Source organism: Prionailurus viverrinus, chromosome E2 (genome assembly GCF_022837055.1).
Source record: "Prionailurus viverrinus isolate Anna chromosome E2, UM_Priviv_1.0, whole genome shotgun sequence".
Lineage (NCBI taxonomy): Eukaryota > Metazoa > Chordata > Mammalia > Carnivora > Felidae > Prionailurus > Prionailurus viverrinus.
The window spans coordinates 52,425,375-52,444,066 of record NC_062575.1 but is presented as its reverse complement, the minus strand read 5'-3'; the positions used below and the strand labels follow the sequence as shown (position 1 = coordinate 52,444,066).

The following is an 18,692-nucleotide window of genomic DNA, read 5'->3' as shown; positions in this document are numbered from 1 at the left end:
GAATATCTACTTAGACATAAAGTTGCCGTATCCCATAGTAATTCTACATTTAACTTTTTTGTGGAACTGCAAAACTGTTTCCCACAGGGCCTGCAAGATTTTACATTCGCGATGTGCGAGGGTTCCAGTTTTCCCACATCCTTGCCAACCCTTGTCATTATTGTTTTGGTGGTGGTTGTTTTCTTTTGTTTTTGATAATAGCCATCCTAATGGTTGTGAGGTGGTATCTCGCTGTGGTTTCCATTTGCATTTCCCTGAAGACTAGTGATGTTGAGCATATTTTCCCATGCTTATTTGCCATTTGTCTCTCTTCTTTGGAGACATTACTCTGGATATCAGTCTCTTACCAGCTAGGGGCTTTGCAAATATTTTCTTCCATTCTATGGGTTGTCTTTTCACTGTCTTGACAGGGTCTTTTGGTGCACAAAAGTTTTGGGGCGCCTGGGTGGCGCAGTCGGTTAAGCATCTGACTTCAGCCAGGCCACGATCTGGCGGTCCGTGAGTTCGAGCCCCGCGTCAGGCTCTGGGCTGATGGCTCAGAGCCTGGAGCCTGTTTCCGATTCTGTGTCTCCCTCTCTCTCTGCCCCTCCCCCGTTCATGCTCTGTCTCTCTCTGTCCCAAAAATAAATAAACGTTGAAAAAAAATTTTTAAAAAACAAAAGTTTTTAATTTTGATGCTCAGCTTTTTTTTTTTTTCTTCTTGTGTTGCTTATGTGTTTGGTATCAGATATATCACTTCTTGTGTTGCTTATGTGTTTGGTATCAGATATATCACATAACTTTTAAGAAGAAAAATGTGGGGGCGCCTGGGTGGTTCAGTGGGTTAAGCGTCTGACTCTTGATCTCAGCTCAGATGATCTCAGGATCATGAGTTCAAGCCCCATGTTGGGCGTGGAGCCTATTAAAAAAAACCAAATGGTGGCAGACATTACCTTAGCCCAGTGACCAAACTCACCAAATGATCAAACTCAAATGAGACAAACTAGCATCACACGCCCCTCATGGGATACTCTGAGAAGAAACAGGATCATTCCTGTCATATTTCTGCCCCAAAATGTCAAACCTGGATCTCATCATGAGAAAACATCAGACAAACCCAAATTAAGGGACATTTTGCAATATAACTGAAGTGGACTCTTCAAACTGTTCATGTCTTGGGGTGCCTGGATGGCTCAGTCATTTAAGCTTCTGACTCTTGATTTGCGCTCAGGTCATGATCTCTTGGTGGTGGGATCGAGCCCCGCCTTGGATTCCACATTGAGGGAGAAGCCTGCATAAGATTCTCCCTCCTTCTTCCCCTGCCCCACCCCGTTCACTCTCTTTCTCTCTAAAATAAAATAAAATAAAATAAAATAAAATAAAATAAAATAAAATAAGGAATTTAAGAAACACAACAGCTGAACATAGGGGAAGGAAGGGAAAATAAGATAAAAGCCTGGAGCCTGTGTCTCCGTCTCTCTCTCCCTGCCCCTCCCCTGCTCACGCTTTGTCTCTCTCTGTCTCTCAAAACTAAACAAACATTAAAAACATTTTTTTTGAATCGCTCCAATACATACATACATAGAGTAAATGGGGCACGATGTCAGCTAATCATGGATCTAGGCGAGTAAACACTGGAGTTCGTTGTTCTAATTTTACAACTTTTTTTTTTGTAGACATGAAAATTTTCTACACACAAAGCTGGGACAATGAATTTAAGATCAAATGGTACACTGTGGAGATACCTGTCCACAACATCCTTTGTGTCTCCAACAACGTGTCAATGCATACACGTTTCTCTCATTCCTTTTTTTTTTTCTTTTTTCTCTTTTTTTAATTTGAGAGGGAGAGGGAGAGACAGAGAGAATCTTAAGCAGACTCCAACTCCATGCAGAGCCCCACGTGGGGCTCAATCCCATGACCCTGGGATCATGACCGGAGCTGAACTCAAGCGTCTGATACGCAACCGACTGAGCCACCCAGGCGCCCCTCTGTCAACTTAACTACTGCCTAATATTTTGTTATGTAGCTGCACATAAACTAACTGACTTTTCCCCTCACGATGCATATTTTGACTCTTTCCAGTTTTTCCCCAGGGCAAGCATACCATCATGATCTTGCAAAGGGAAGGATCATTTCAAAATCCATACGAGAGTGGAAGTGTTAGGATTGCTCCTTCTTTCCGTGTCTCTGGAATATCACCTTTAGACTCCAAACCACCCGGGCATGAGATTCCTGAAGGCACAGACAGAATCTGTTCCCCTGCAAACCGCACGAGGGACCCCAGGCCAGAATCATCCAGCTGAACTCCCGAACTCCTGACCCACAGAAACTGCGTGAGATAAAATAATATTTACTGTTTCCTAGGTGATTTTAAAATTCATGGATATGGGGCGCCTGGGTGGCGCAGTCGGTTGGGCGTCCGACTTCGGCCAGGTCACGATCTCGCGGTCCGTGAGTTCGAGCCCCGCGTCGGGCTCTGGGCTGATGGCTCAGAGCCTGGAGCCTGTTTCTGATTCTGTGTCTCCCTCTCTCTCTGCCCCTCCCCCGTTCATGCTCTGTCTCTCTCTGTCCCAAAAATAAATAAACGTTGAAAAAATAAATAAATAAATAAATAAATATAAAATAAAATTCATGGATACAATGTCCTTTTTCCCCTGCCCAACTTTCAGACTCTTGCAAGGGCAGGGTCATCACCTAAGAGTGAGTGCCTTTTTTTCTTTTTTTAAGGTTTTATTTATTTATTTATTTATTTATTTATTTTATTTATTTTTGAGAGAGAGTGCGAACAGGGGAGGGGCAGAGAGAGAGGGAGACGGAGAATCCCAGGCAGGCTCCGTGCTGCCAGTGCAGAGCCCTACATGGGGCTCGAACTCAAGAACCCGAGAGACCATTACCTCCGCTGAAATGGAGAGTCCGACGCTTAACTGACTGAGCCACCCAGGCACTCAAGAGTGCCTCTTTAATTTTATATCCTGGGCACCTTGCTTACCTTCTCTCAATCCCAACCTTCCTGGAGATACAGCAGTGCACCAGATAGAAATGATCCCTAACCTTTTCGTGCCAATGTGTTGGCGCTTCGGCTAATACCACGTTTTGAGTTTACATTGTTCTATGATATGTAGTTTTTTTAATATTTTTATTTCTTTTTGAGAGACAGAGCAAGGGGGGGGGGGGCGGGGAGGGACAGATCAGGGACTCCCAGAACCACGGTACTCAGGCTCCTCTTATGAGGGCTTGTGACGAATATTCAGAGGGGGGGATTTTAACATTACAATGAAACTGAGGTCACGAGTTGAGCACTTTCTGATTCATCCGCACAGGCATCTCATCCACAAATGTTTCTTTCCCCAGTCCAGCAACTCGTTAGTTAATTTCCAAAAGATGAATTTGACAGGTAGGTGGAAGCTCTGGGAGCTTGCTGAGCTTAGGAGGTCAGTCCTGAGTTCAGGGAGTCAGAGGGTCTCCCCACTGATTCTATAAGAAATGAAACTTGGGGCACCAGGGTGGCTCAATTGGTTGAGCGTCAGACTCTTGATTTTGGCTCAGGTCCTGATCTCATCGTTAGTGGGATCGAGTCCCTTGTCAGGCTCCATGAGAAGAGCATGGAGACTGCTTGGGATTCTCTCTCACACCCTCTCTTTCTCAGTCCCCCTCCACTGCTCTCTCCCTCTCTCTATCTCTGGAATAAATAAATAAACATTAAAACAAAACAAAACAAAACAAAAAAGAAACCTAGAGGGGCACCTGGCCGGCTCAGTTGGTGGAACACACTATGCTTGATCTTGGGGTTATGAGTTCGAGCCACAGGGGGGGTTTGGAGATTACTTAAAAATAAAATCTTAGGGGTGCCTGGGTGTCTCAGTCGGTTAAGCGTCTGGCTTCCGCTCAGGTCACGATCTCACGGCTCCTGAGTTTGAGCCCCACATGGGGCTCTGTGCTGACAGCTCAGAGGCTGGAGCCTGCTTCGGATTCTGTGTCTCCCTCTCTTTCTAATGCACCCCTGCTTGTAATCTGTCTCTCAAAAATGAATAAATGTTAAAAAAAAAAAAAATCAGGGGCGCCTGGGTGGCTCAGTCAGTTAAGCGGCCGACTTTGGCTCAGGTCATGATCTCGCGGTCCGTGAGTTCAAGTCCCGTGTCGGGCTCTGTGCTGACAGCTCAGAGCCTGGAGCCTGTTTCGGATTCTGTGTCTCCCTCTCTCAGACCCTCCCCCGTTCATGCTCTGTCTCTCTCTGTCTCAAAAATAAATAAACGTTAAAAAAAAAACATTAAAAAAAAATCAAACCTAGGGGCACCTGGGTGGCTCAGTGGCCATGATCTTGCAGTTGGTGCGTTCGAGCCCCACATCGGGCCATGCACTACAGTGTGGAACCTGCTGGGGATTCTCTCTCTCTCTCTCTCTCTCTGCCCTTCCCCCCTTTCCCTCTCTCTTTCTGTCAAAGTAAATAAGTAAACTTAAAAAAAAAAAATCAAACCTAGAGAATTTCGGTGATGGGAGAAGAGGACCTTTGTAGGCAGACAGGGTCTTCTACACAGGTCTGTGGAAGTGGTGTTTAAGGTAAAGGAAGAAAAGGAGTCAGCCTCAGGATGAATGCGGAAAGGCGTACCGGCAAGAGCAAAGTACAGAGGAAAAGTTGCTGAGTTAGGAAAACATTTGGCCTATTTGAGATAACTGAAAGGAGACAACTGTACCTCTGGATAGGAAGTAAGAAGGTCCTATTATCCTGTGGACGTTAACAATGAGCATTCGTGATGTCAGCTAGTATTTATTGAGCACTTACTATGTATCAAACACTGTGATAAGCGCTTCGGAAACTTATCGACGATGCAAAACAACCCCGCCGAGGTGACCTCTTGATTACTCCTGTTTACACATGAAGAAATTGAGCTAAGAGGTGAAGTTGTTGTCCCAAAGTCACACAGCTAGTTAATGCAATGGCCGAATTTGCACACAGTCCTCTCAAAATCATTCTCTTAAACCACTGTCAATCTCCCACAGGGAGCCGCAATATATTTCAAAAAAAAAGCACTGGGTGAGCGCGGTCAGAGTCACATTTCGAGTTCCCACAGCGCAGTTTTTTCTCCTTCTTCTCCTTCTTTTTTTTTTTTTCTGCCCCCAGACCCACAGATCAATTTCTTACTTAAAACTACTATTTCCAGCATGTCCTTCTCGCCTTGGGAGGATAGGGATGGAGGGAGGACTACCAGAACTACATTTCCCAGAATGCAACTCCCCGTTGCGGGCTGTCACGCAATTGTAGTCCTCGGAAGGGACCATCACCCGCAACTCCCAGCATGCATTCGGGGTCTGTACCGTGGGGTGGGAAAAGGACAGTCGCGCAGCATGTTGGGAAGGGGGACCAGCCCTTTTCCCAGGCTTGCAGCCTGGCCGGGGGAAGGCATTCTTGAGACTACGGTTCCCAGTGGGCTGTGCGCGAGAAGGCGGGCGCGTTCTTCTGCCGGAAGTCCGCTCTAGCCCTGGGACCCCGGAGTGCTGCGGGAGCCGGAGCTGCCAAGTAGCCGCGGGACCGGGGCCGCTGGGGTCCGGACGGGGGTCGCCATGGTAACGGGGGCGCGCCCACCTTGGGGACGGGCGCAGGGTGGGTCCGCGTGCAGGTGTTTGAGGCTCGCTTGGGTGCTGACAAGCGTCCCCTGCCGCGGTGCGATGGTTTGGGCCGAGCGCGGGCTCTCGGGATTGGGGCCGATTGGAGGCCCGGGAAGGGGGCAACTGGGTGGTGATTCTCGGCGCGGAAGCGCACCGGGGGTCTCGAAGCTAGAGGACATTGGCGACCGAGTGCCAAGGGGGAGAGGGCTGTGCGGGAGACACTGGAGATGGCGGGGGCGGGGGGTTGAAATGCGGAGGCGATTCGTGAAGCGGGACCTCGGAGGTGGGGAGAAGGAATGGGAGGTGGGGAGGGGGCGACCCAAGAGGAGGGATCTCTGGGAGTGTGGCAGGATAATTGGAGAAGAATGGAAACCTCTGGGACTGCTTCGGAAGGGGTCTTTAGAAGGCGGAAACTGACACTGAAGGGAGAGAGGGGCTGTTGAAACGGGAGGAGTACTGCTGACGAGAGAGAGGGAGAAAGAGAATGAGAGAATCTCAAGGGGAAGAGCCCGGGCGCTGGAGACGGGAAGTAGGCTGCTGTAGGGAATGGGGTCAGGGGAAGCGTGTTGCAAAGCAGGAGAAGGCTTGGAGGTAGGAAGTGGGTATTAGAAACGGTTGGGGGGCAATGGAACAGGTCTTTCCAAGAAGAGGGGTCTTGGGTAGGGTTAGACATGCAAGTGTGAGAGATGTGAATGCAGTTTTTGGAGCAAGGACTGGGCACTGGATTTGGCTCCCCTCCCCCAGGATGGGTCTTTGGGCAGGGAGCTGGAAAACAAGATCAATGGAGGTGGGTGTCAGAACGAGGGAGTCTCCCCCATAAACAGGGTCCTTGGAGGCAACACGGACCTTTGGAACAGGGGAGGAGGCCTTGGCGTCAGAGAAGGGATGTCCCCAGTAAAAGGCCTTCTGAGGCCTAAAAGAGGGGATTGATCGAAACCCAGAAATTGGAAGTCAAAACGGAAGAGCTCCAGGGGATGGGGGCTCCGAGACAGGGGGGCATCCAGAGGGAACATCAGAGGGGTGAGGGTGCAGGAGGGAAGGGACCTCTTAGGGCAGATTCCCAGAGGTGGAGAGATTGTAAAACAGAAGAGGTGTGGGAGGGAATTTGGGGGTGAGCGGCAGGATTCTCCCTCAGCTCTTTTAGCTCTCCTCCCCCATATACCCTATATATCTCCGGCTCTGCCCACAGGTTGTGGCTGCCTAGTGAGCCTCCCCCCAGCCAGGCCCAGGCCCTTTCCCTTTGTACCCAGGACCCCTGGCCTGCTAGGAAGTGGTTTTCCCTGGCTCAGCAGATGGGGTTCTTGGAAGGAGAGTGTAATATCCTGTTCCTGTCTGTCTTGATTGGTTGGGGGAAGGGGGGACTATTGGAGAGTGAGGCTTAGGAAAGAGAGTGGACTCCCATGAACGGATAGAGGCTCCCCGAGAGTCAGCCAGGGTAAAGGGGTCCAGAGCAAAGCCTTTCGACTCCCAGGTGTGCTTTGTGACTGTGAGACTTCTTTCTCTGAGCCTCAGTTTCTTCATCTATAAATGGGTATACGCATGCCTGTCTCAAACAGAACTGGGCCTAAAGGCGGGCTTCCTAGCTGGGTGAAGTTGGGCCTTGGTTTTCTTTTCTTTTCTTACTATTTTTTAGCTATTTATTTGGGGCGCCTGGGTAGGCTCCGTCGGTTAAGCGTCCGACTTCAGCTCAGGTCATGATCTCAAAGTCCGTGGGTTCAAGCACTGCGTCGGGCTGTGTGCTGACAGCTCTGGAGCCTGGAGCCTGCTTCTGATTCTGTGTTTCCCTCTCTCTGCCTCTTCCCCGCTGTCACTCTGTGTGTTTAAATAAACATTTAAAAATGTTTTTAAATGTTTATTTATTTATTTTGAGAGACAGAGTGCGAGCAGGGGAGGGGCTGAGAGAGAGGAACAGAGAGAGAACCCCAAGCAGGCTCGACGCTCAGCGCGGAGCCCGACATGGGGCTCTGTTCCACGACCCCGGGATCCTGACCCAAGCTGAAATCAAGAGTCGGACCCATAACCGACTGAGCCACCCAGGCGCCCCGGGCCTTGGTTTTCTTAAAGTCAAATGATGGTGAATTATAATATCACTAAGAACTAATACTTGTGTAACATTTAGTATGTTCCAGCCACTGTGCTGGGCCCCTGACATTTCTTAACCCTTGCGACTATCTTATGAGGGAGGTGCTCTCATTATGTCCATTATACAGAAGGAGAAACTGGGGCCCAGAGAGGCCAAGTTACTTGCCCATGGACACACAGCCAGGAGTGCCAGGATTCGTTCAGGCTCTAGAGTCTGTGTTCTTCGCCACTTGGACAAATGCCTCTCAGCCATGATCACTAATCGTATCGAGGGCTGTACATATAACAGGCACTGTGCTAAGCACTTCTGGCATTAACTTGTTCATGTTTTCATAGTAGCCCTATGAGGGTTGACCTGGCTTTCCAGAATCACAAGAACGAATTTCCTAGCCCTCGCTGATGGTAATCAGAACCGACACAGCGCATAATCCTAACCAGGCACGGTGCTGGTCTAGATGCTTTAAATACACTGTTTACTTCCCATCGCACTTTATGAGGCCCTTTCCAGGTGGATAAACTGAGGCACCAAGGAGTTCCATGACTTGAGAAGTGGCAGATGCTTTGGAAAACAGTTCAGCAGTTCCCGAAAAAGCGAGACGCACATTAACACAAGATCCAGCGGTTCCCCCCCTTAGGTATATACCCTAGAGAAATGAAAACATCACGTGCACATAAGAGCTTGCATGCAAATGGTCATAGCGGCCTTATTCGTAATCACCCAAAAGTGGAAATAACCCAAATGCCCATCAACGGATGGGTGGGTCAGCAAAAGGAGGTATAACCCTGCGGTGGAATGCGATTCAGCCATAAAAAGAAATGAAGCCTGGGGGCGCCTGGGTGGCTCAGTCGGTCAAGCGTCCGATTTCAGCTCAGGTCATGATCTCACGGTCGTCGGGTTCTGCGTTGACAGCTCAGAGCCTGGAGCCTGCTTCGGATTCTGCGTCTCCCCCTCTCTCGACCCTCCCCAGCTCATGCTCTGTCTCTCCCTCTCAAAAATAAACATTAAAAAAAAATTTTTTTTTTTGAAAAGAAAAGAAGTGAAGCCTGGACACACGCCTCCACGTGGGTGCGCTTTGAAAACATTGCCAAGGGACAGAAGGCAAACCAAGGGCCACATAGTTTCTGATTCTATTCACACGAAATGTCCAGAACAGGAAAATCTATAGAGATAGAAAGGTTCTTGTTTGCCAGCGGCCGGAGGGAGGGGAAGTGTCGGCTACACGGGTGGGGGTTTCTTTCTGGGGTGATGAAAATATTCTGGAATTAGAGACTAGTGATTTTTGCCCAATCATATGAATGCACTAAAAACCACTTGAACTATATACATCTTGAATGGGTGAATTTTAGGTGGCGCGGTCGGTTAAGGTTCTGACTCTATGATCTCTAGCTGGTGAGATCCAGCCTAGTGTCAGGCCCCACGCTGACAGCGCAGAACCTGCTTGGGATTCCCTCTCTCCTTCTCTCTGAGCTCTGTCTCATGTGTGCGCTCTGTCTCTGTCTCTCTCTCTCTCTCTCTCTCAAAAGAAAGAAACATATCTTTTAAGTGGGTGAAATTTAAGAAATTGATAAGGAAAAAGAAAATAAAAGAGTTGGGGTCTCCCGGATTCAGACCACACAAGTCTGAAACTCAAAACATTTCCCGAGCGCATGCTACGTGCCAGCTCCTGAATTAAGCTTATAAACCTCTATCCCACCGAACACTGACAAGATGGGTCTTTTTAGGAAACTTACTTTGCCGGTGGGGAGTCTGAGGCTGAGGGGGCGGATCCTTTGTCCAAGGTCAAACAGACAAAGATAGCGGAGCCTGGGCCTCAGGGCCAGGGAGTGGGAAAAGTCACTCCCTTGGGGTGTTGGGACCACCGGGCTCTGGGGAGCAGTTGAGACCCCAGAGGGCAGGCGGCAGGAGGCGTGGCCCCTGTCTACAGGCGTGGCCCGTGGGGATGGGCGGGGCTTCAGGGCGGGGCATCCTGGACCAGCCCTCTCTCCCCGTCACGCTCACTTCCGCTTTCTCCTGCTGTCCCCAGATCCGCTTCATCCTCATCCAGAACCGGGCGGGCAAGACGCGCCTGGCCAAGTGGTACATGCAGTTCGATGACGACGAGAAACAGAAGCTGATCGAGGAGGTGCACGCCGTGGTCACTGTCCGAGATGCCAAACACACCAACTTTGTGGAGGTGATGCTCCCCTGCCCCCCCATGCCTTCCACACTCGCCTGCTTCCCTCCACCCGTCCTTCCTGCCCAGCCTCCTGCCCGACGCCTACAGGCAGGAACCCCTCGGGCCCTCTTTTCCTTCCCGCGTTCATTCCCTCAACACGCTTTGAGCTGGCGATCTTCCTTCTTTGCAAAGAACTTTTCATTGTGGGAAAAAAAAAATTTTTTTTAAGATTTTAGTTTTAAGTCATCCCTACACCCAACGTGGGGCTCGAACCCACAACCCCGAGACCAAGAGTCACACGCTCTACCAGGCGCCAGGGTCCCCACGTTGTGACGATTTTCGAACATACAGATTAATACAGTGAGAAGGAAGTTGATTGAAGATTCATACACCCACTATCCAGATTTCATCTGTATTAATATTTCACCCTTTGGCTCTACCTTTTCTTTTTCTTTTGGCTGAAGGATTTTTTTTTTCTCGTGCCTTTTTAAAACTTCCTATAAAGGGGCGCCTGGGGTGGCCCAGATGGTTAAACGTCCGACTTTGGCTCAGGTCATGATCTCAGAGGTCGTGGGTTCTCAGAGGTCGTGGGGCTCTATGCTGACAGCTGAGAGCCTGGAGCCTGCTTCAGATTCTGTATCTCCCTCTCTCTCTGCCTGTCCCCCATTCGTGCTCGCTTGCTCTCTCTCTCTCTCTCTCAAAGGTAAATAAACATTAAAAAGAAACTTATTTTATTTTATTATTATTATTTTTTTAAATTTATTTTTCAATGTTTATTTATTTTTGGGACAGAGAGAGACAGAGCATGAACGGGGGAGGGGCAGAGAGAGAGGGAGACACAGAATCAGAAACAGGCTCCAGGCTCCGAGCCATCAGCCCAGAGCCCGACGCGGGGCTCGAACTCCCGGACCGCGAGATCGTGACCTGGCTGAAGTCGGACGCTTAACCGACTGCGCCACCCAGGCGCCCCAAAAAGAAACTTATTTTAAAAAATTACTATAAAAATGAGGGCACCCAGGTACCTGGCTGGTTCAGTCGGTGGAGCGTGTGACTCTTGATCTCAGGGTTGTGAATTTAGCCCCACATTGGGTGTAGAGATTGCTTAAAAATAAAATCTTAAAAATGAAATAAAACTCTAGAAACACACACACACACAAGTAGAGACTAAGGTAGCGAACTATCCCTTGCTGTAGTGTTTGAAATTAAGTTACAGAGATGATGACTTTTCCCTCCTAATTATCTCAGAAGATAAAGATGCTTCCTTACATTACCGCAATATCATTAGCCGACCTGATGAAAGTAATCATACTCCCTTATTTACTCTAATACCCAATCAATAGTTAAATGTCCCCCAGATTGTCGTAGCTGATTATTCAGAGCCAGTCAAGGATCTTGTATGGGTGTTTGTTGCTATGTCTCAGGTTCCTTCGTTCGTTCGTTCATTCATTCATTCATTCGTTCATTTTAAGTAATCTCCATACCCAACAGGGGGCTTGAACTCATGACCCTGAGATCAAGAGTTGTAGGCTATACTGCCTGAACCAGCCCGGTGTCTTTAAATCAGGAAGGCTGTGTCTTTAATTCCCACAGCATCAGCCAGGCTGTAAGTTCAACACATTTAATGGGGGCCTACTGTATGCCGGGCATTGTTCCTTACTATTATTATTATTACGTTTATGTTTATCATTTTTGAGATAGAGCAGGGGAGAGGCTGAGAGAGGGGGAGACAGAGGCGCTGAAGCGGGCTCTGCGCTGACACCAGAGAGCCCAACGCGGGGCTCGAACTCACGAACTGTGAGATCATGACCTGAGCCGAAGTCGGACGCTTAACCAACCGAGCCGCCCAGGCGCCCCCGCCGGGCACTGTTCTGGGTGCGGGAACTGAAAGATCCAAGTCCCCGCCCTGAGGGCACTGATGTTCTGGTCAGAGGGAGCCTGGTGACAAAGGTAGAGCCTGGCGGGTGGTGATAGGTGCCGGGGAGCAAAAGCGTCATCTGTGGGAGGTGAAGTGCTGGCTTGTGTACAGCGGGGGTCGGAATGCAGGTGTCAGGGATTTAAGGAGGAAGTCTGGAAACGGTAGCATTGGAGCCAAGACCTGAAGGGGCTGAAGAAGTGGCAGGAGATGATATCTGAGAGGGAGGGAGCCCTCCCAACCCAGGGAGTAGCGAGCAAAGGCCCTGAGGCGGGAACCTAGTGGGGCATTCCCGGGATAGCAAGAAGGCTAGCGGGTCTGAGGTGCTGTAAGGCAGGGAGGAGGGCCGGTGAGGTCATAGAGATAACAGGGACAGATCACCTGGGGCCTCGTGGGCCTCATAAGACTTGAGCTCTTAAGAGGGAGGGTTTTGAGCAGAGGAGGGAGGTGGGCCAGCTCAGGAAAGAGCAGGTTGAGGGTGAAGGCCAGGAGTGAGGTGTCTGTTCACACCCCAGCGGAGAATCCAGGATGGAGTGATGAACCGAAGTTTGGGCAGAATGTGGTGATCTGGAAGGTTCTGCACACTGCGAACAAGGAAGGCCGAGGGACTGAGCGGGGTTGGGGGGGTGGTGATGATCGACAGAGGGGAACAAAGGAGAGAAGAGAGGCCATATGTAGAGGCAGAGGAAAGCCAGGAGATTTGGGGTTCCCAGCAGCCTAGAGAAAAGGGTTTCCAGGAGGAGGACGGGATGGGGGGCCTTGCGGGGAGCGGGGCGACGGGGCGAGAGCCGGTGCAGCAGGTGCAGGATGGAAGGAGGGGGCGGATGCCCTGTCCCCCGCTGCCAGCATACTGGGCCTCCTGCTCGGAGTGCTGAGGGACCAGGAGCAGGTCGGTGAGGCCAGCTGGGCAGGCGAGAAGGGCACAAGGGGCCCTGACGCCCAGATCTTCGGTTCCTCCCGATGCAGGCCATTCATTCATTCATTTGTTCCCTTGTGCGTTTATTTCCCAGTTTATTTCCCACTCTCTCCAGTGACCACCCAGAGAGGGCAGGGCTGGGATGGAACAGCTGGGTGGGAGGAGGGCGCCTGACTCAGCCTGAGGGTCAGGGAGGGGTTCCCAGGGGAGGGAATGCAGTGGGGAATAAGAGAGAATTGGTGGGGCGCCTGGGTGGCTCAGTCGGTTAAGCGGCCGACTTCAGCTCAGGTCACGATCTCACGGTTTGTGAGTTCAAGTCCCGAGTTGAGCTCTGACAGCTCAGAGCCTGGGACCTGCTTCGGATTCTGTGTCTCCCTCTCTCTTGGCCCCTCCCCTGCTTGCACTCTGTCTCTCTGTCTCCCCAAAAGAAATAAATATTTAAAAAAAATTTTAGGGGCGCCTGGGTGGCTCAGTCGGTTAAGCGTCCGACTTCAGTTCAGGTCACGATCTCACGGTCCGTGAGTCCGAGCCCTGCGTCGGGCTCTGGGCTGATGGCCCAGAGCCTGGAGCCTGCTTCCGATTCTGTGTCTCCCTCTCTCTCTGCCCCTCCCCCGTTCATGCTCTGTCTCTCTCTGTCTCAAAAATAAATAAAAGTTAAAAAAAAATTTTTTTTTTAAAAAAGAGAATTGGTCCCTCCCCCAACGAAGTGGGAAGGATCAGGGGTAGGAGACAATAAATACTGTCTCTCTCAGGAGACTGAGATCAGGGCAGGCTTCCTGGAGGAGGGGACTTGTGAGAGGAAAACCTAAGAATGAGTACCCAACGAGAAGGCCCAGGCCACCCAAACTTTCTTCCTCTCGTTTGTTCATGAATGCCTATTCCTTAGCACCTATATTAGATTCCTTTTGCTGTGGTAACAAATCACTTTTTTCTTCTGGTTTATTTATTTATTTTGAGAGAGAGAGAGAGAGAGAGAGAGAGAGCCAGCATGCACACAAGTGAGGGAGGGTAGGTGAGAAGGAGAGACAGAATCCCAAGCAGGCTCCACGCCACCAGCGCCGAGCCCGATGTGCGGCTCGAACTCACTGACTGTGAGATCATGACCTGAGCCGAGATCAAGAGTTGGGACACTTAACCGACTGAGCCACCCAGGCGCCCCTGTGGTAACAAATTACTAAACTTAGTGGCTCCAAACAACACAGATTCATTGTCTCAACAGTTCTTGAGGTCGGGCGTCCACAATGGGTCAGCAGGGGCTGAGTTCCCTCTGCGGGCTCCGGGCTCCGGGGAGAGTCTATTTCCTTGCCTTTCCCCCACTTCTGGAGGCGGCCCGCGTTCCTCCGCACGGGGGGGCCCCTTCTCCAGCTTCAAAGGCGGCAGCATAGCCTCTTGAACTCTCTCTCCCACCCACACTCTCCCATCGTCTTCTTTCCCTTATAAGGATCCTTGTGGAATTGCTCTGGGCCCCGTCGGGATAATCCCAGATCTCCCCGTCTCAAGATCCTTAGCCCACCTGCACAATCTCTTTTGCCATGTAAGGTCACCTATTCACGGATTCCAGGGATTAGGGCTTGGCCTTCTTCCCGTGCAGGGTGGTGCTGGGGACACGGCGGTGACAGCCCCAGCTCAGTCCAGTGAGGAGACAGACCTGCCCCCAGACAGTGACGCCTGGAGTGGTCAGGGTGGGGATGGGGGCCCCGTGGTGGGGGGAGTTCAGAGGGGGCCTGCCCCAGCCTGCGGGAAGAGACTCATCTGAGAGTATATAGCAGGAGAAGGCATGAAGGTGTGGGGGGCCGGATCCCTGAGAGAGAGAGAGAGAGAGAGAGAGAGAGAGCACACAAGGTGCCCGTGGGGAGGGGCAGAGGGAGAGGGAGAGAGAGAATTCCGAGCAGGCGGTCAGTGCAGAGCCTGACTTGGGGCTCGATCCCAGGACGCTGAGATCATGACCCGAGCCGAAATCAAGAGTTGACGCTCAACTGAGTGAGCCACCCAGCTTCCCCCAGAAGCCTCCAAATTTAAAACTGAGGCATAGGAACAAGCCGGGAGGGTGATAGTGGGAGTCGGAGAGCTTTAAGAAAAAACAGAATGCTGGGCGCCTGGGTGGCTCAATCGGTGAAGCATCCGACTCTTGATTTCTGTTCAGGTCATGATGTCAGGGTCCTGAGATTGAGCCCCACGCCTGCTTGGGATTCTCCCTCGCTCCCTGCCCCTCCCCGGCTCTCGCTCTCTCTCTCTCTCTCTCTCTCTCTCAAAGTAAACAAAGAAACTTAAAAAAAAAAAAGGAAAGGAAACATACTCAAAGTATAGAAATTAACAGAAGGATGAGCCCCGGGGGAGGAAAAAAAGGCATAAAAATCAGGGACTAATGTTTTGTAGTTTCCACCAGGTGGCGACAAAACATTCTAACACCAGACCCAGGGCTGGGATTTTTCAGATATTGGCCAAAGACCTTGTGCTTAGCAAACCCTGATGCCTGTTTGTATCTATATCTATCTCTCTTTTTTTATTTTTATTTTTTTTAAATTTTTTAAAATGTTTTATTTATTTTTGAGACAGAGAGAGACAGAGCATGAACAGGGGAGGGGCAGAGAGAGAGAGGGAGACACAGAATCGGAAACAGGCTCCAGGCTCTGAGCTGTCAGCCCCAGAGCCCGACGCGGGGCTCGAGCTCACGGACCGCGAGATCATGACCTGAGCCGAAGTCAGACGTTCAACCGACTGAGCCACCCAGGCGCCCCTCTCTCTTTTTTTAAAACAAATTTTATTTACTTTGAGAGAGAGAGAGAGAGAGCGCGCGCACCATGCCAAAGGGGGAGAGGTAGAGAGGAGGAGAAGGAGAATCCCAGGAAGGCTCTGTCCTGTCCGTGCAAAGCCCAATGCGGGGCTCAAACCCACGCACCACGAGATCATGACCTGAGCCGAAGTCGGATGCTTAACCGAGCCCCCCAGGTGCCCCTGTATCTATCTCTTTATCTACTTTCCCAGTGCAGACCTCAGTGCAGGCGCCCCCTCCTCCAGGAAGCCCTCCTGGATCCCCAGGCTGGGGATGACCGTGGATGAACCTCTGTGGGTTTGGGAGCCCCGCGAGGGGAGGGCCAGGCCTGTCTCTGTCACCACTGTGCCCCCAGCACAGGGCCAGACGCAGAGCAGGGCCTCAGGGACCGTGCATGGGATAAAGGACGGAATTTTTTGGCTCCGCTCTGCCCAGCACGTTGGGTCCTGGGCACAGCTGGGCGCTGACAGGCTCTCTGCCCTGCAGTTCCGGAACTTCAAGATCATTTACCGACGCTATGCTGGCCTCTACTTCTGCATCTGCGTGGATGTCAATGACAACAACCTGGCCTACCTGGAGGCCATCCACAACTTCGTGGAGGTGCAGGGGCAGGCGGGGGGTGGGGGGGGCGGGGGGGCGGGTAGGGGCACTGTGGCCCTCGGCCCGACTCCCCGGAACCACCCCTGGTCTCCCCTCGGGATGCCCAGACCGGGTGGGTGGGGGTGGGGGGCCTCCCTCTGCCCCTCCCTGCCCGTACAGTTTCCTCTTTCTCCCTCTGCCTGTCTGTCTGTCTTGTCTGCCGTCTTTCACTCTCCGATCATCCCTGCCCTTGACTTTCTGCCTCTGACCGTCTTTGTCACCGCGTCTTTCCTCCTCCCTGCCTCCCCCTTCCTCAGTTTCTCTGCGTGTCTCTCCCTGCCCGGCTCTTACCATCTCTGCCTCCTCCCCCAGGTCTTAAACGAGTATTTCCACAACGTCTGTGAGCTGGACCTGGTGTTCAATTTCTACAAGGTGGGCTTCCGGTCAGGAGGAGGGAGGAGGGCGGGCCGCCCGGTGCCTCTGCCCCTGTCCGTTTCCTGGCTCTCTGTCATCAGGGGTTCGGACCAGCACCTGTTGGGGGGTGGGGAGGCCTCCCTCACACCGGGGTCTCCCCCCCCCCCCCCCTGCCACCCCGCCCCTTCGACCTCCCTCCGCTCAGGTTTACACGGTCGTGGACGAGATGTTCCTGGCCGGCGAGATCCGCGAGACCAGCCAGACGAAGGTGCTGAAGCAGCTGTTGATGCTCCAGTCCCTGGAGTGAGGGCGCAGGCCCCCCACCCGCCCCGGTCCCCCGGCTCCCTGCTCGCCCCCTTGCCAGGCCCGGGCCACCCCGGTGCCCTCCCTCAGCCGCCCGGGAGGAAGGCCCCCGCTGGGCCCGGGCCACCAGGAAGGAGACTGCACCCCACCGCCTCCGGGCCCAGCCGTGGGTGGAGGCCACCTCGCGCCTTCCGGGTAGCTGTGCCCTTGTCGTGTGACGCTGTGAGTGCACGCGTGGAGCTCCCAATAAACCCATGGTCCCGCCCGGCCTGTGTCTCTGAGCCCTCGCCTGTTCGCCCTAGAAGCCGCAGGCACCGAGGGACGCCCCGCCATCGTCGTCGGTCGGTCGGTCAACTAACACCCGTCGGCCTGAGCGAGGCGGGTGCACCGGCTGCATTCCCGCCCGCCCGACCTGGAGGGGTGAGGGATTTAGACACTGAGCACTTGCTACTAAAATAGTAATACTCCTGCCAACATCTAATAGCACCGGGCCTCACCTTCCCTAATCCTCACAAGGTCACGAGGAAGGGACTGTTAGTATCCCCGCTTTCCAGGTGAGATCACTGAGGCTCGGGAAGCTCAAAAGACTTGCCCGCAGTCACATAGCTAGTGTGGCTAAGCTGGGTTTGTTCTGAGCCCTGGCAGGTGGCTCCAGAATCTTTTTTTTTTTTTTTTAATGTTTATTTTTGAGAAAGAGTGAGCGAGCAGGGAAAGGGCAGAGAGAGAGGGAGACAGAGGATCCAAAGCGGGCTCTGTGCTGAGAGCAGAGAGCCGGATGTGGGGCTCGAACTCACGAACCGCAAAATCATGACCTGAGCCGAAGTGTGACGCCTGACCATCTGAGCGGCCCAGGCATCCTGGTTGATAAGAGTTTTGTTTTGCTTTTCTTTCTTTTTTTTTTTTTAATTTTTTTTTTTAACATTTATTTATTTTTGAGACAGAGAGAGACAGAGCATGAGCAGAGGAGGCTCAGAGAGAGAGGGAGACACAGAATCCGAAACAGGTCCCAGGCTCTGAGCTGTCAGCCCAGAGCCCGACGCGGGGCTCGAACTCACGGACCGCGAGGTCAGGACCCGAGCCGAAGTCGGACGCCCAACCGACTGAGCCACCCAGGCGCCCCTGGTTTTGTCTTTTAAGTTTATTTATTTACTTGAGAGAGACAGAGACCGCGTGAGTAGGGGAGGGGCAGAGAGAGAGAGACTCCCAAGCAGGCTCCACACCGTCAGCACGGAGCCCGATGCGGGGCTCGAACCGTGAGATCACGACGGGAGCCCAAACCAAGAGTCAGATGCGCGCCCAGCCAGCTGTCGCCCAGGCGCCCCGGCGGTCGCTAATAGATTTTATCTCGCAGGGTTTGCTTGAGGGTGAAGTCAATCCTGAGAAAGTTGAGGGGGTGCGTGACATTAGGAAGCAAACGCTCACTGCACAGACCTGAAGTGCCCGCTGCGGGCCGGGCCCTGTCACAGACACCAGAGACGTCTGCGGAAGCGGACAAGGAGCAGCCGGCCCGCAGAGGCGACTTTATAGATACAATCGTTACAACAGCGTGTTAGTTTCTCGCTGCTGCCGTAACGACCTTCCACGAACTCGGTGGCTTCCAACAACGGGGACTGGCGACTGACCACCAGAGGAGGGGTGAGGGTGGAGCGCCTGCGGCTGTCGAGGGGGTGGGAGGTGAGGCCCTCCCGGGATGGGGAAAGAGCGGGTGGGAGGAATATGCTGAGGTTCTCGGGACATGGCGAGCGGGTGAGTTTCCTGCAGCCGCTGCAACCTACGACCACAAAGCAAGGTGGCGTGAAAGGAGAAATCAAGCCCCTCCCAGTTCTGGGGGCCAGAAGTCTGAAATCGAGGTGTCAGCAGGGCCCTGCTCTCCCCGCCCCCGACACCCCAGGGTGGGGGGGATCCTTCCTTGCCTCTTTCGGTTTCCCGTGGCTCCTGACATCCCCTGGGCGGGGACCACGTCCCTGCAGT

The 18,692-nt window shown here is 52.3% G+C and overlaps 1 protein-coding gene across 1 annotated transcript; it reads left to right on the top strand.

Moving 5' to 3' along the window:
- The first annotated feature begins 5,391 nt into the window (after positions 1-5,391).
- AP2S1 (adaptor related protein complex 2 subunit sigma 1) lies at positions 5,392-16,989 on the top strand. Its single transcript, XM_047837079.1, has 5 exons — positions 5,392-5,544; positions 9,693-9,842; positions 15,912-16,025; positions 16,377-16,436; positions 16,624-16,989. Exons 1-5 carry the CDS (start codon positions 5,542-5,544, stop codon positions 16,723-16,725), a joined length of 429 nt encoding a protein of 142 aa, XP_047693035.1. The 5' UTR covers positions 5,392-5,541; the 3' UTR covers positions 16,726-16,989.
- Positions 16,990-18,692: the final 1,703 nt, after the last annotated feature.

What these genes read in the sequence shown, in the direction of transcription:
- AP2S1 (XM_047837079.1), top strand. An exon ending in CCATCCACAACTTCGTGGAG is followed by an intron (nt 16,026 to 16,376) that starts GTGCAGGGGCAG and finishes CTCCTCCCCCAG; the next exon opens with GTCTTAAACGAGTATTTCCA. An exon ending in TGGTGTTCAATTTCTACAAG is followed by an intron (nt 16,437 to 16,623) that starts GTGGGCTTCCGG and finishes CCCTCCGCTCAG; the next exon opens with GTTTACACGGTCGTGGACGA.